This window comes from Lytechinus variegatus, chromosome 13 (assembly GCF_018143015.1).
Source record: "Lytechinus variegatus isolate NC3 chromosome 13, Lvar_3.0, whole genome shotgun sequence".
NCBI classification, from domain to species: domain Eukaryota; kingdom Metazoa; phylum Echinodermata; class Echinoidea; order Temnopleuroida; family Toxopneustidae; genus Lytechinus; species Lytechinus variegatus.
In genome coordinates this window covers 15,715,805-15,732,448 of record NC_054752.1, presented here as the reverse complement: position 1 = coordinate 15,732,448, position 16,644 = coordinate 15,715,805, and the positions used below count along the sequence as shown (strand labels likewise).

Here is a 16,644-nt window from a genome sequence, read left to right as displayed (position 1 = left end):
GGTTGGGGGAATAAACATCGTGAGCGAGCGAAATTGTGGTCTTTTATAACGAAAATCGATTTAAAAAATGATTTGACATAAAAATATAAAAGAAAAATATATTATCACATATTTCACACTTACGCTTGTGAAAACGGAAATTTGTTTAGAGGATAGGGCTTAATATAAGAATTAAGTTGAAAAGTTTTATACGCAATTGTATGTATCAAATAAATATCATCATACTCTGTTATGATCGATAGCTTATAGATGAACTTAAAATTAAGCAAGGATATTATTTTGGTGCAAAAATAATATTCAATAAAAAACAATAAATGTGATAGATAATCCTCCCCATTATGAAAACCATTATGTTTTTCTTATTTTCAAGATTTTTTTAGAAAACATAGTGATCATCAAGTAAGGTCCAAATAAATGATTGATATTCAGATCTGTTTGTACGTCTTATAATAAATCCACAATGGCACGCAAAATGAATTAATCCTCTTTCATGCTAAGGTGAATTAATTCTAAATATTTTCTTTTCATGCTCTATTTCATCACTATTATTATTAGTAGTAGTAGTAGTAGTAGTAATAGTAGTAGTAGTAGTAGTAGTAGTAGTAGTAGTAGTAGTAGTATCATTCATTTATGTTGTTGACAATCCTACCATGGAGGCCAATAAACGTTTATCCAATGTTCTATTTAATTTTCTTTTGTACATTTTACACCGTATTGCCTTTAACGTGTTTAATATTATCACGCCCGCGGTTTGCCTGACGAATGAAGTCGATGCAGAAATGCTTTATATTATTTAGACATGATTTGAAGTTAGTCAGAATTTTTTTTTACGGAAATGTCGCTATCTGTATTTTCTTCTTTCCCCTCTCTTCACTTTTCTTTCTCGTCTTTTCCCCCTGTATTCTCCCCCCCCCTTCATTACTTAAAATATCATGGGGGCGATTGCCCATACCCCCAATAGCGGTGTACCCCCTCCCCCGTTTTCTCTTGAATGTAGCAACATTGGAACGAGGACATCTAAGATTGATTAGACGAATCATTCACACTGACAGGAAGGTGATATCTGATACATATCTTTACTCAAGTAGGCGATCCATCAAACTCAAAGTCGTATGGAATATAGGCCTTGTACGTAGTATATTAGAAGTAGTGGTGGTGGTGTTGTAGTGGTGGTGGTAGTAGTAGTAGAAGGAGGAGGGGGAGTGGAAATTTGAAGGATGATCGTACTGAGGTTTGAAGATGTGTTTGATCTCAAAATATCATAACCATTCCACAGCGAACAGCGGGTGCATGTTTAAAAAAAATCTCCTAACGAATTATTAATCACAAGTTATTGATATAACCTTAAGATTTAAGATATTCTACATTTTGAATGGCTCGATCAGGGCAAAATATTTATGATTTCTGCGTTTTTATTTTTTTAGTTTGATGGCATTATGCCCGATACATAGCATTGAGACTGGAAGTGTATTGACTGGGAATGAATGATGGCGGGGAGGGGGGGGGGGGGGTGGACGCCCAGATTCTCCACAAAGCAGTTTTTCTTTTTATTTTGACACTGATGTATTTCTATGGTCAGTAGGCAAGATCGGCCTTTCTTCATCTATCCCTCTCCGTCTCTTCTCATCTTTCTCTGTGTATTTTACACGACATTCTCACCTGAATTTCAAAGGCCGAAGGGGGGGGGGGGGGTTGAGGACTGCTTCCCCATCTCCAGTCTCCACACCCCTTGTCTACACCCTACGCATCGCTGACAGCCTCTCAGGCTGACAGCCTCTCGAGTGTAGCTGCAGCTTTCTCGTCGAGTACCTCTCTGCTTGAGCACACAAATGCTATAGTCCCTTCACCAGCCTGGTTGACTCCGCGAAGAGACCACATCCTCGAGAGATCCTGATCAAGAAATGAAACAAAATGGGCGAGTTCCTCAGCAGACTCCTGGAAGAATTTGGAGGGGACAAGGACAAGCACCAGGCTGCCTACACGGTCCGAGTGAAGACCGGCGACTGTCGCAATGCTGGAACGGACGCCAACATCTACATCGCGCTTCATAGTAAAGACGATGAAAGGACCAAAAATGTGAAACTTACTGGAAGCTTTTGGCAGGATCACTTCGAAAGAGGGGACTTCAACACCTTCAAACCCAAGGAACTTGCGGATAAAGGCCCTGTCTTGAAACTTGAAGTATGGCGAGACCTGTCGGGCTTCAACGATTCTTGGTAAATGCAGAATGAAATTTTAGATGTTATCAAGTTTTATTTCTTATTATCATGTTTCCAAAATAAAGATAGTAATGCATAAATATAATTTGTATAAAAGTATGAACAAAATAATTTATGTCAGACTTAGAAAGGACATGTGAAAAGATAAACAAGAAGCCAAGCTTGCAATTAAGGGTTAATAATTTAAGAGAACATTGTTTTGCTTGTTTAGTAAAAAAAAAAGATTTATTTTAGAGTGCGTCAACTCTGTCTAAACAAAGAGTGTTTTCATCACTTTCATTGCATTTTCACCATCAATATTAGAGAGAAGACAAGTAATATGGGACTTTACGTATTTAGTGTTGAAATCATTCTGCTTCAACGTTATCCTTGAGTCATTTTCGTAAAACATATTCAGGTATTAAAGAAAAATGAATATTTTCCATAATTTTTTCATTATATTTTCACTCTCCAAATCGATATAAAGCGTTAAAACTCATTCTGTTCGAAACTTACCCTCAGCCATTTTCATGAAATATACTCAGGTATGTCGATGTCATCGAAGTCGAGCGTCACTCGACGACCACAAAGTACATATTCCCGGTCAACCGATGGGTGGTCGACAAGCCTCGTCTTCAGTTAGTTGAATGGGATAGTCGATTGCCGCAGGACGACGAAAGTCGGAAAGAACAACGATTAGCCGAACTCGAGGCTATGAAGAAGAAGTATGATTTTGTCTGGAGATTCGAGGGCGTAATGCCGCAGGTAACGAATATTAATTCGATTTTCGTTTGGACAAACATATAGACTTGAACAAGTTAAACATTTACTTCAGGCATAATGGCACATACACTGTGGTAAACTTTTAAGATTCATATATATAAAAAAATGTACGGCGCCTGTTATTATTCATGAATACTAAACTCTTATGAAAATTTGAATTTGAATGTTGCTCAGCAACATACAACTTTGTATGAAGATAATATCACGCATATCCGTGGTATTTCATGCTATAAAGGTTGTAGAAAAGAAGAATAAAATGATCAGGTATTTAGCCAAAATAAATTTTACAATATTGATTTGAAATTGTATCAAGTTAACATCTCGCCAATTTCCGCTTTGTCCCTCCCTCTCACCCTGCTATCTTCTCGCTCACCCCCCTCACGCTTTTCATACCATAACACTCTAAACTATATTGGGTAAAAATGCTCCGTGACATGAGGGTAATTATGTGTCCAACCAAAATTGGGCATTAACATTTTGCCCATTCTAAAGTGCTAGACCAGTTCGTAGTTACTTCATGGACAATTTTGGTCAAATGACCTTTCATTTCTTTCATTATGATAGGCAGATTTCAAAGCAAGATATAACGTAAGCTTGCCTTACATAGCAGGATGAAGAAATTGAATAGACCAGGTGACTAGAATATCACACAAAATAATGAACGCTTCATGAAGGTGTTTGCTTCATTCCTACTTTGAACATATCATAGCATGTTGTACAACTTGGCAAACTGTGAAATACCAGTCGTTAGTGGACGCATTGTTGTTTTTTGTGGATGTAAATGAAAACCACTATTTAAAAGAATATATGAATAATCAAGACATCAAATTTGGTGCTTATCCCATTAGATTTAAAACCATCATGTCACTTTAGTACAAATGACCTTCCTCTGATGATCTGATTATGCGTCGAATCTTTTGATCATGCGCAGAAAGGAACAACGAACTGGCTTATTGCTGCTGTTTTTTTTTTTGTACCTTACTGGGCAATATAATGCTTCCCGCATTGAGTAAAATACTGCCCCAAATTGGTTGCACACAAAATGACCCTCGTGTTGGTTACAATATTTTACCCAATATATTTTACAGTGTATATTTTTCACACCATTATTGTCTTCATCATTTTAGGCCCGTGATGTGCCGATGGAGGAAATGATTACCTATGGATACGAGGTGAGAACTTAAAAAATTTTTTATTATCATTAATATTATTATTATCACTATTATTATTGTTATTATTATCATTATTATTATTATTATTATTATCATTATTATTATTATTATTACTATCATCATCATTATTATTATTGTTATTTTCATTATTATTAATATTATCATTATCATCATTGTTATTATTATCATCATCATCATCATTATTATTATTATTATTATTATTGAATGAAAGTAAAAATTTCCTTCTGAAGATTTGATATAATTAGCATATCACTTGAGGAACCGATGATGGTATCAGGACGTTCGGTGTGGACGGCCTTTCATTGCCGAACGCTGATCAGCGCTTTAGGTCATTATTGATGTTATAGATCTGCTTTTCATAAAACACACACACAACATACATTTGGAATATCACATGAACATTGGTCACTGAAGCAGGGGGGGGGGTGGGGCGTTTCCGCCCCTCCTTTTTCAGGAGCCATTGGGAAAAATGAATATGACAATATATGCATGTCCGTGGTATTGGGGAATAGGGTTTAATGTCTTAATAAGATTAAAAACAAACAACAAAACCGAGTTATTTCCTTTAAAAAAACGAGATAAATGCATGGATTTGAAATTAAATAAATATATCGGAATAAGGGGGGAAAACAACAAATTATGACGAGGGGCATATTTTTTTGGTTTTCTAGTGGGATCTGACAAAGCAGAGCTTGGCTCTGAGCTTACAAGGCGTCATTACAAGAGTGAGGGCGACATTTTGGAATTCCTTGGATGACATGAAAAGTATCTACGGTGGAGACCTACCGCCTCCAACGGTAAGATATCTTTAATAAGCCGTTGATCATCAACCCTTTTTTCGAACGACCTTTCCCATTTTTCAAGAGGATGTACACTTAAGGCCTGGTCACACAACCCGAGCGTTGTTGGAGCGGATGTGGAGTGGTAGGGAGAGAGGGTCGAATTTCGCTCACAAAATTGGGGAGAAAAAATCGAAAACAAAAAAAACAACAACAATCGAAAATGGTGAACGGTACCGAGCGGTGATGATTTTTTTCTCTCCGCTCCACGACCGCTCCAACAACGCTCGGGCGGTGTGACCAGGCCTTAACACTTTCGATGAAGATGTTGCGTAAGCATTTCTGACATAGTATCCTGTGATATTCAAAATCTAATAGCGACATTCACGGGATAGACCAGAGGAGCGTTTCATCAAAAAAAGTTGTCAGACCCGACAACTTTACTTGATTTTGATTGGATGAGAAGCACAGTTGCTAAGGTAACAGGACTTGTCGGGGAAAGCGCCCGTCTCATGAACTGATGAAATGCTCTCGGCTCCGTAACACAAACGTTTGCGATGGATTACAAATGAAAGAACAGCACTGATTGGTCCCTGGTCAGTATTTTAAACCAAATGCGCTTATAACATTGATCTTGATTGGTCAGTTCATTTAGCGATTGATCGCTTACCTAAACGGCGCCAAGGTGACTAGAAAGTAGGTCAGTGATAAAAGATGGAAAACGTTTTGGCATATCAACTATTATTTTGGCCAAATTATTATCGAATATTATTTGGGGCAAAGATTATAATTTATTATTACTCTTCAGTGGATTTAATGAAAAGAATATTTTGAAAAAGAATATTTTGAAAAAGAATATATGAATAATCATCGAATCCCAAAATGTTTATGTCAGTAAATGCGACAGCAACCTTGGTGATTTATCTTGAATGACCTTTACTGCTCATGGAAAGAATGCAATTGCGAACTTGTCTTATAGATGACTGGTCAAGTTCAAGTGATATTGCGAACTTGATAAGTAGACATGTTAGATAATTTATCGATATATTGATCCCTAACAATGACCGATTATCTTGGAACATAGGCTTGAGGTTGTGGCTTATAACCATTATCATTTAAAATACTTTCACTGTATATAATATAGGCCTTATCATAGTGGTAAATTAAGCGATTAATAGATAATAAGATTTCCAGAAAAAGAAGTAGGCGATTTCTATCGACTTTTTCCCTTTCATGAATATTTTTTTTGGGCATATTTACCGTAAAAGTCAGACAAGTGATGTCTGGACCAGTCCTCGAAAACCATGGTAACTTAACAATAGGAGTTTGGTGAATTTAAAATCTTTAAAATATATGAAACACATTTATAAAAAATACACGAGCTCATTGCTGCATATAGTTTTGAATATTATACTTCCAGTGTCTTTCGCGATGGCGGAAGGATACAACATTTGGTATGCAGAGGTTAGTTGGTTGTAACCCATCGCAGATCCGACTTTGCAAGAAGATTCCGCTCAAGTAAGTTAAGTAGATCTCATTTCTTGACCTAGATAGTTCGTTTTGTTGTAACTACTAATACACATTCATGATTGACATTGATATTCACATTTGCAATTTCAAATAAAACAGTTATTGAATGATACTGTTAAGGAATTGGTTTCATGAGCGGATATAGCATTCCCAGAATCCTTTTTGATCTATGTATATTTTCAAGAAGAAATTTGAAGTACGTACTTAAGTATTTCCAACGAAACAAGGTAGTTCAGTTTTTCGAATGTCTTTTCAACAATATACATATTCAAAACTGTATGAAATTATGTTTATAACTTCTTTTCTGTAGACTCCCAGTGACTGACGACCTGCTGAAACCCTTCTTAGAAGGGATGTCAATTGGAAAAGCAATCCGGAAGAAACGACTGTTCGTCATAGACTATGAGATAATGAAAGAAATGCCCTTAAGGCAGGGTGGAGAGGTAAAAAATATCAAGTAGTGCTTTTCAAACTTGATGTAACTCCTAATATAAATGTCAGCTAAGCGCTCTTTAAAGACATGATTGAGTGATTAATTGATAGTATTTGTCAAGTATAGTACAAGTAAATGAATACAGAGTACCAAAATACATTAAAAGGATAACCCATGAGAGTCGAGATGACTTTACTTCCGATGGGATCCATCCGTGAGTATGATGACAAAGCGAAGTTGAATTTGGTTATATAATGGCAATTAAAGGAATATTTATTCTGATAGAAAAGCCTAAGGTTTACTTTACCACTTAGCGATGATACATCTGCTACGAATATTTGTTGTCACCAACTAATTTGCATATAACTGGAGCTAAGTCATGACAAACATAGTTACTGCCGCTATGCTTGGAAAAATACCAAATTATATATATTTTTTAGTTTATGTCAGACGTGTATCAATCAGACATGATTATTCACGTCTGGGACCGACCTTTAGCGTCACCATCCGAAAGACGTGACCAGGGTTCGAACCTCGAACTTCTGCATCAATTTGTAACTTCCCCACGTAGCTTGGATTACAGGCGCACGCCACAACGCCCAGTTGATAATATTTATATTTGCTTATATAGCGCTTAATACTTACTTTGTCAGAAGTCTGTAAGCGCTATACAGTATATGCAGCATAATTACCCCGGCTTTAGCAGTGCAGCTGTTACGTGCGATGCGTTTCAAGGAATAAATTCCTGCCAGGTACCCATTTACCTCACCTGGGTGGAGTGAAGCACATTGTGGATTAATTTCTTGCTGAAGGAAATTACGTCATGGTTGGGATTTGAACCCTCGACCCTCTGTTTCAGAGTCCGGAGACTAATCCACTGGGCCACCACGCTCCACTTGTTAATAACAAATTGATATACATGTAGGTCTACATTCATTTGTATCTCTATCCACATGTAGGCACCAGCTCCAATAGCCCTGTTCTTCGTCAACAAGGACAAGAACCTGGTTCCCGTCGCAATACAACTCTTCCAGGAACCGAATGAGAACAATCCGGTAAGGATGCCGACAATGCGTATATGCTTCCTTACACACAATTGGAATACGTTATAAGTTTATTAGCTTAGAGGGTGATATTCCATGTGCTGCTGATGATTCCAGATAATATTAGTAGACCCATCAACAATTAGATGCGAAACAATTACACTGAATCTATGATAGAATCAATTCAATTCGTTCATGGATTTTTAGCATCATCTGAAATATACAATCATATATAAAACTAAATTGGAACCATGTACACAAAACTTGTAAAGCGTAAGAAAATACAGATGCATTAAACATAATAAGCGTTTTCACAAAAACATTTTATAGATGATTAAACTTAAAGCAACACTAACAGAATACTGTAACGAATCGTAGAATCTTAATTGTAAAGATATTGATACTAAAGAAAAACAAAATATATTATGGTTATATGGAGCTTGCATTGAATGAAATTTCACATGGAAATAACCACATCTCGACCTACTCTATGATTTATAGTCACTTTAAAATGAGTTAGAACATACAAGTTTAAACCAATTACATTATCATGAAGAACCTACCGATTTCGATAACAGATCTTCGTACCAAGTGACCCCGAGTACACGTGGATGTTAGCCAAGATGTGGTTCAATCTCGCCGATGCTTCCTACCACCAATCAATCTGCCGCATGGGAATGTCTCATCTCCTCATGGAAACCATTGCCGTGGCAACGCATCGGTGTCTCTCCCCGTCGCATCCACTCAACCGTCTCCTCGCACCTCACTTCCGGTTCCTCTTAGGAATTAACCAGTAAGTTACCCGTATCCAGGGGTGGTATATTACGGTGAAGGGGCACAGTTAAAACAAAGTGAGAAAAGGGAACAGAGAGAGGAATAAGAAAGATAAAACTCAACTCTATGATAGAGTTCTGCGGACCGTTTCGTCAAAGGACTTAATGGATGTTTCAAACTCAGTCTGTCTTATCTGACAGTTACCATAATGACTGTCCAGCATCTGTACTCCTTAGCCAATCAGAGCCAATGAAAGTTTCCCGAAAACAAAATGTTTGATATGATGCTCTCCATGGTCGTTTACCCTCTATTTTACCCCCGATTTTAATTACAATGAGAAAAAAAGAATGACGCCTATCAAAATAACCAGGTTTCGCCCTTGCCATGACCCAATATTACCTCGTTTACGATCTAATCTGGAAATTATTCAAAAATTTTAAATATCGCGACATTGATTTCACATAGATTTTTCTCATGAGAGATGAGGTTTGTTTGAGGTTCATGAGGTTTGTCTTTCCCCTATAGTGTTGGTTACGACACCTTGTTTGGAGAAGACGGTTGGATCGAAGAGACCTTGCTGATCGGTCGTAAAGGGATGATGGAGTTGATTCGTCGAGTCTGGAAGGACTGGAATATCTCGAAGGATGGTCACATGGTTCATGACCTCGAGGAAAGGGGCGTCAATGACCCAGAAGTACTACCCAACTACCATTACCGAGATGACGGTACCCTCATATATGAAGCAATTGAGGAATACGTCAGAACGGTCGTCAACGGATACTATGGTATGCTTCACAAAGACATCTACGAATCTTTATCTTTTTCATTTTGACCAGGAGATTGGTGTACTTAAAATCAATTTGGAAAAAAAATGCCTTGGACTTTACTTTTCCTCTCTTAGCAATAGTGTGACAATAAAAATGTGATAAGACAGGAAAATTTCCATGTATGTATATGCTTATCCACCCCCTTTGGACAAAAAATAAAATGACTACTGTTGTTCAAGTTAGCTTCCAAAATCCTTCCTTGACTAACAATACTGAACTTCCAAATTCTTGTTCATCTTGATTTGCAGGTCACGCAAAAAAGATCAAAGCTGACCCGGAAGTACTTGAATGGGGAAGAACCCTGGCAACCGAACCTTCTGCAGCATCTCCGCATACATGTGGGATCAAGGTCAGTAAAACACTCTAGCCACTCTTGTATCTAGCCAGTCTCCTGCATGAAAATAATAGGCTCACAATTTTAATTAAGTGCACCTGGTGAAATGATTGCTATCCTTTAGCAGGTTACCAACTCTCACTCAGTGAGATCGAGTGAGACTCACTCACTTAAATAGTCCTTTTCCCTCTAAAATTTGGTTTCTATTTGCATGCATTTCTATTTATCTCAATCATTTTGACCCCTAAATTCGCACTGTGAATTCCCAACAGCCCTGCTGATGGTCATCCAATGTTAGGTGTGTTGTTGGTGTACCCAAAGGGTCTGTCTTAGGGCCTGCATGCCTTCTTTGTATACTATTCTGTGCCCCTCTCTCTTTTCTTTCCTTCATTTCTCTTATTGCATCCCCCTTTCTCTTTCACTATATCCCCTCTCTTTCTATCCCTTTCTTTAGCTTCTTTTATCGACCTCCAGGAGTAATTTTTCAACAACCACAAAACCATGTTCGTTATGAATATATTACACACCTTTAAATTTGCAAATAAATTTATTTGATGCAGGGCATACCCAGTGATGGCAAGTTTCGAAATGGTCAGCAACTGACGGAGCTTCTCACCAACATCATCTACATATGTAGCGCTGGCCATGCAGCAGTTACCTTCACGCAGTATGACGAGTATGGCTTCGTCCCCTCCTACCCTGGGTGTCTCAGGGGAAGTCCACCTAAAGATAAGGTGATCTTGGGGTACAGTATTGCACAAAGCCTAAAGGGTTTGCCACACCATGGGGCCACTGCAAATAAGCTTATAATCATGGTAACTTTGCAATCCAATGATAATTTCCCTGAAACCCATGATTGCTATTGGCTGTGGAGCATTGTTAATTGGTTGATAAAGATATCATAGGAGTAAAGATCATTCGACAAAGCTCTGAACTACTTTGCCAGTACATGGAGACATACGTATGGGCTGGCAAGCCATTTCATTACTTGATATTGTTTCAAAATTATATAAGACAAAGGATGGCTACACATGTATTACATAGCAAAGTAGAAGGAATAAATCATCTTATGTTATGCTGTGTTTACCAGTAGGATGAATTAATGTCTTTTTTATTTGATGATGATCCTTTAATAGCATGATGGTATATCAATAAACTGGGCATTGAATGCTTGGAAAGTCTTAAAGGGGAATCCAGCCTTGGCCATAAAATGTGTTGGGAAGGCAAAAAATAAAATAAATAGAATGGCGAAAGTTTAAAAGAAATCGAACAAGCAGTAAGAAAGTTATAGCTGCTTTAAAATTGAGATCACTAATAGAATGTAGATTTCAAATTGGCAACTGGGTAAGTAAATTATGACAAGGGGCAAGGACAACTTCCCATAGGCCATGTACTTTATTATCAGGGATTTGTGGTTTTCTCCTAAGTACCCATTCCCCTGGGGCAGTAATCTAAATATAATCCAGGCAGTATATTGTTTTATGTCCTCATGAACGAAAAACACAATTCAAAATAAAACTTTTTGGAAAAATGACATTTTATCCATAATATGTATTAGAGTACATGGAAGAGTAGTCCTTGCCTTACATCACTATGACATCCCATATGCGGCCAATTTGAAGTCTCCATGGGTATAGTGATTACCAATATTTACAACATTTAAAAATTCATAACTTTTTTGTTGTTTGTCCAATATTGATCAAACTTTCACCTATCGACTTGTCTGATTTTTCTTTTTCTTATAAAAGCAAGTTTTTATTTGGGTTGGATTCCCCTTAAAGTGTGTCTGTAAACCACTATCTGAATTCTAGCCTTTGTTCAATCAATACCCATTCATGGTACATTTATTTAGGGCGTTAGAACAGAGAACGATGTGCTGGAAACTCTTCCTCCCAAAGACTGGACCATTCGAGCTATGGTGATGTCTAGAATCTTGAGCAGGAGAGACACCAAAGCTCTGGGGGACTTTGAGGTGCAGTACATGTACGACCCCATCGGCAAGAAAGCCATCGAGACGTAAGTACCTGTAACATGTACCCTGTAGTGCAAAAAATGAACAGCAGTGTTAGAACTGCACCATCAGTGTTCACAGGTTTTAACAAACTCAAAATTTTACACCAGTGTTGAATCAAAGGTGTTAGTTCAATGTTGTACCAACACATTGTACTTGTTGAAATTGTTCATTCCACATTATTTCATCTGGTGCCATTTTCACATATCATGTTGTATTTCAACACCAGATTGAGAGTTTCTCTAATAGAACCAACCCATATCCTGTTCTTAACACTATAGTTTTTAAACTGTCATTGGTAGAAAAAATGATAAAGATATTTAATCAAAAGATTGCCAATCATTCATAATGATGAAATCAATAACACTCTTTTATAAATATCAATCTTTCTTGCCCCCCCAAAAAAAAACAAAAAAACAAAAATCATAGAAAATGAATGTGAGAAATTCACACCAGGTTCAAATCCTGATTAGGGCAGTCAGTGTATTTTCTCACATCATTTTCTTATGATTATTTTAAATCCTTTCAATTATGACATCATGAATATGTAAATACACAACAATCAATATATAAAAAAACAATAATAAAGATAAGTTTATAACAGTTCTTGCATTTTCAATTTTAATAGTAATAATTTCAAGTTGTCAAACATACAATGGCTTTCAATCTCAGCTTTTACAATACTTTACACAATAATTGCACTTGAACAACATCAATTTTCTCCGTAACAATTATTTAGATACTACAAAAGAAACTGACTTAACCTGCTAATAAGGAATAAATCCTGGAAGTTAATTACAGAGGTTTTCCTAAACTATTTTTGAAGGTGACAATTATTACAAAACAGCAAAATATAACTCACAAAGTATAAACAAAGAATATTGCACAATAGAAACCAAAATATTGAATGACAATGAAAAAGGGCCAAGGGATGATGACAATTTCAACACATTTTATGTGCAACCAAATCAACTTATAATCACACTAAATCTGACCATTATTGTGTTGTTGTGTCTATCATATTCAGAAGTATGAATGTAAAAATCAATGAAACTGGTCATTCCTCTGGCATTTTTAATGGTGACTTAGTCAACATATCTGTTTTGCAGATAACTATAAATTCACCCTGGAAATAAATTGCTTTTTTTAAATTAAGTTGGTTTTTATTTAAAAAAATCATAATGAATATGACATTTTGGGAGTTTATGTAAACACAAAATAAAAACATTAAAATTTAACTCTCTTATTCTTTGACAGACTTTCATCAAACAAAACTTTACCAATATTTTCCTACAATTTATATTTTATCAAAACATTATCAGGGTGAACTTTTAAGTGTATACCTTTTAAAACAATTCAAGCACCCCCTCCATTCAGCCTTTACTGCATTATTTTAAAATATATTCATATCAAGAAATCCAATTAGTGGTTAGCTTGTTGATCCAACCATTCACCTGGATCAAACAAAATTATATTGATTTACTGTGCATTCACAGTTTCATCAAGAAACTATTCTCATTTTTCTTATCACCATCCAGATTGCATGAGGAATTGAAAGCAGTCACTGCAGAGATTGATAAACGGAACAAGGATCGTGTTCAGCCATACCTCATCCTTCATCCAAGTTGCATCCCTAATTCTATTGCCATCTAAGGGCATGTTTCACAATTATGTGAGACGGGAAAACAATCCAATTGATTGCGAACTTCTGTTGCCATTTTACGATTGATAAAACAATATTAGCTGTAGAAGCAGTCATCAGTCAGTCATCAAATGCAATTTTGCAAGGCATGGTTGGTTCGAAGACCCAAAACAAGATTCGCAATTATTCATAGGTGTTGGAATGCCTCATAGGAGTTTCCACAAAGAGAAAGTGTAACTGGGATTAAGGGTTACCTAGGGACCGTTTCATACAGCTGTTTGTAAGTTAAGAGCAACTTTAAGAACGACTGGTGAACCTTTCTTATGCACTTAACCATCGCCAATGAATATACCATTTACCAAAAGAAAGGATCACCAGTCGTTCTTAAAATCGCTATTAACTTACGAACAGCTTTATGAAACGCCCACCTGGACATCTGGGGAGTGTTTCATAAACATTTTCCTCTGGCAAGTTGTCAGATCAAGTTGTCAGATCTGACAACTTTCTCTGATTTTGATTGGTTGAGATGCACAGTTCCTATGGTAACTGATGGACAAACGTCTGATATGTCCTTTTGAGAAACACTCCCCTGAAGTCATGATAAGTGACAATGTACATGTAATACAGTTACACACAATGTTGATGATAAACGGGGGTTCCCAGGGCACAAGCTAGTTCATAGTTCCACTCTGCGCATAATTAGAGGCAGGTCAATGGTCCACAGGTGGCATGGTTGTTTAAAATGTAATGAGATTTGAAGAACCAACTTTGATGACTTGATTATATAGGCCCATATTCTTTTGAATTGTGTTTTTCATTTACAATATCCACAAAAAACAACAACAATGCACCCAGGAATGACTGGTATTTCACAGTTTGCCAAGTGGTTGTACAACTACAGGTGTGCTATACATTAATATGCATTCAAACTAGAAATGCAACAAATACCTTTATAGAGTGTTCAATGAAGTGGTATTTTAGTCATCTGTCTATTCAATTTCTTCATCCTGCTCTGTAAGGCATGATTCATAATATCTTGCTTTGAAATCGATGTATCATAATAAAAAAAAGGTATTTGACCAAAATTGTCCATGAAGTAACTAAAAACTGGTCTATAAATAGACCAGTTCATAGTTACTTCATGGACAATTTTGGTCAAATGACCTTTCATTTCTTTTACTATGATAGGCATATTCCAAAGCAAGAGTTTATGTAAGCATGGCTTAAATAGCAGGATGAAGAAGTTGAATAGACCAGGTGACTAGAATAACACACAAATGAACACCTAATGAAGGTATTTGCTGCATTCCTACATGTACTTTGAATACATATAGCATTTTACACAATTTACATGGCAAACTGTGAAATACCATTCATTCGTGGATGCATTGTTGTTTTTAGTGGATGTGAATGAAATCCACAATTCAAAAGAATATATGAATACTGTAATCAAGACATCAAATTTGGTGCTTATCTCATTAGATTTTAAACCACCAAGTCATTCAAGTACAAATGACCTTCCTCTGATCATGCGAAGAATCTTTTGATAATGCGCAGAAAGGAACTACGAACTGGCTTATTTCACTGATGCATTGGGAACTACATCAAAATGGTTGTTTTGATCTTCATCCAGCTAAGTATACAGAGCCTGTCTATATCATCGCACATTTCACTTGGATGAATAAAGCTGCTTTAAGAGGACCTGGTGGGTGTTTCATAAAGCTGTTCGTAAGTGACGAGCGACTTTAAGAATGACTTGTGAACCCTTCTTGTTTTAAATGGTACTGTATATTCATTGGTTTAGCGCATAAGAAAGCAGAAAGGATCACCAGTCGTTCTTAAAGTTGCTCTTAACTTACCAACAGCTTTATGAAACACCCACCTACTTACTGACTGTTGATATTGAAAGGTCAATTTAAGTCACACTTAAGTATTTGTAAAATATCTGCAAAATCAAAACCTATTAACTAAGAGACTGTATGTAGATACATTTTTAACATGGTTTTGGGCTGTCTTGGTTAAACAAGTGGAATGCCTCTGGCCGTCTCACCTGCATCACGCGGTTCAATATAGCAGCAGTGCTGACTTTGAATACTACTCTAACTCGCACAAGATGTTCAGTGATACATGGTTACTCTTATGTCCACTTTTTATGAACTAGACCAATAAACTTACAGAGATATGATGGTTATTCACCAAAAAACCCCAACATGGCCAAAGTTCATTGACCTTACATGACCTTTGACCATGATCATGTGACCTGAAACTCAAACAGGATATTCAGTGATACTTGATTACTCTTATGTACAAGTTTCATGAATCAGATCCATAAACTTTCAAAGTTATGATGGTAATTCAACAGATACACCCAATTCGGCCAAAGTTCATTGACCTTTGACCTTGTTCATGTGACCTGAGATGTGCACAGGATGTTCAGTGATACTTGATTACTCTAATGTCCAAGTTTAATGAACTAGCCCAATAAACTTCCAAAGTTATGATGGTAATTCAACAGATACCCCCGATTCGGCCAAAGTTCATTGACCCTAATGACCTTTGACCTTAATCATGAGACCTGAAACTTGCACAAAATTTTCAGTGATGCTTGATTACTATTATGTCCAAGTTTCATGAATCAGATCCATAAACTTTCAAAGTTATGATGGGAATTCAACAGATATCTCCAATTCGGCCAAAGTTCATTGACCCTAAATGACCTTTGACCTTGGTCATGTGACATGAAACTCATGCAGGATGTTCAGTGATACTTGATTTACCTTATGTCCAAGTTTCATGAACTAGGTCCATATATTTTCTAAGTTATGATGACATTTCAAAAACTTAACCACAGGTTAAGATTTCGATGTTGATTCCTCCAACATGGTCTAAGTTCATTGACCCTAAATGACCTTTGACCTTGGTCATGTGACATGAAACTCTAATAGGATGTTCAGTAATACTTGATTAACCTTATGGCCAAGTTTCATGAACTAGGTCCATATACTTTCTAAGTTATGATGTCATTTCAAAAACTTAACCTCAGGTTAAGATTTGATGTTGACGCCGCCGCCGCCGTCGGAAAAGCGGCGCCTATAGT

At 36.7% G+C, this 16,644-nt stretch overlaps 1 protein-coding gene across 1 annotated transcript; it reads left to right on the top strand.

Moving 5' to 3' along the window:
• Positions 1 to 1,911: 1,911 nt before the first annotated feature.
• Positions 1,912 to 13,895, top strand: LOC121425876 (allene oxide synthase-lipoxygenase protein-like). The gene is made up of 13 exons (XM_041621961.1): positions 1,912 to 2,216; positions 2,744 to 2,963; positions 4,109 to 4,153; positions 4,846 to 4,971; positions 6,374 to 6,471; positions 6,794 to 6,926; positions 7,876 to 7,971; positions 8,538 to 8,752; positions 9,259 to 9,518; positions 9,809 to 9,909; positions 10,455 to 10,628; positions 11,747 to 11,910; positions 13,444 to 13,895. Exons 1-13 carry the CDS (start codon positions 1,912 to 1,914, stop codon positions 13,556 to 13,558), a joined length of 2,052 nt encoding a protein of 683 aa, XP_041477895.1. The 3' UTR covers positions 13,559 to 13,895.
• Positions 13,896 to 16,644: the final 2,749 nt, after the last annotated feature.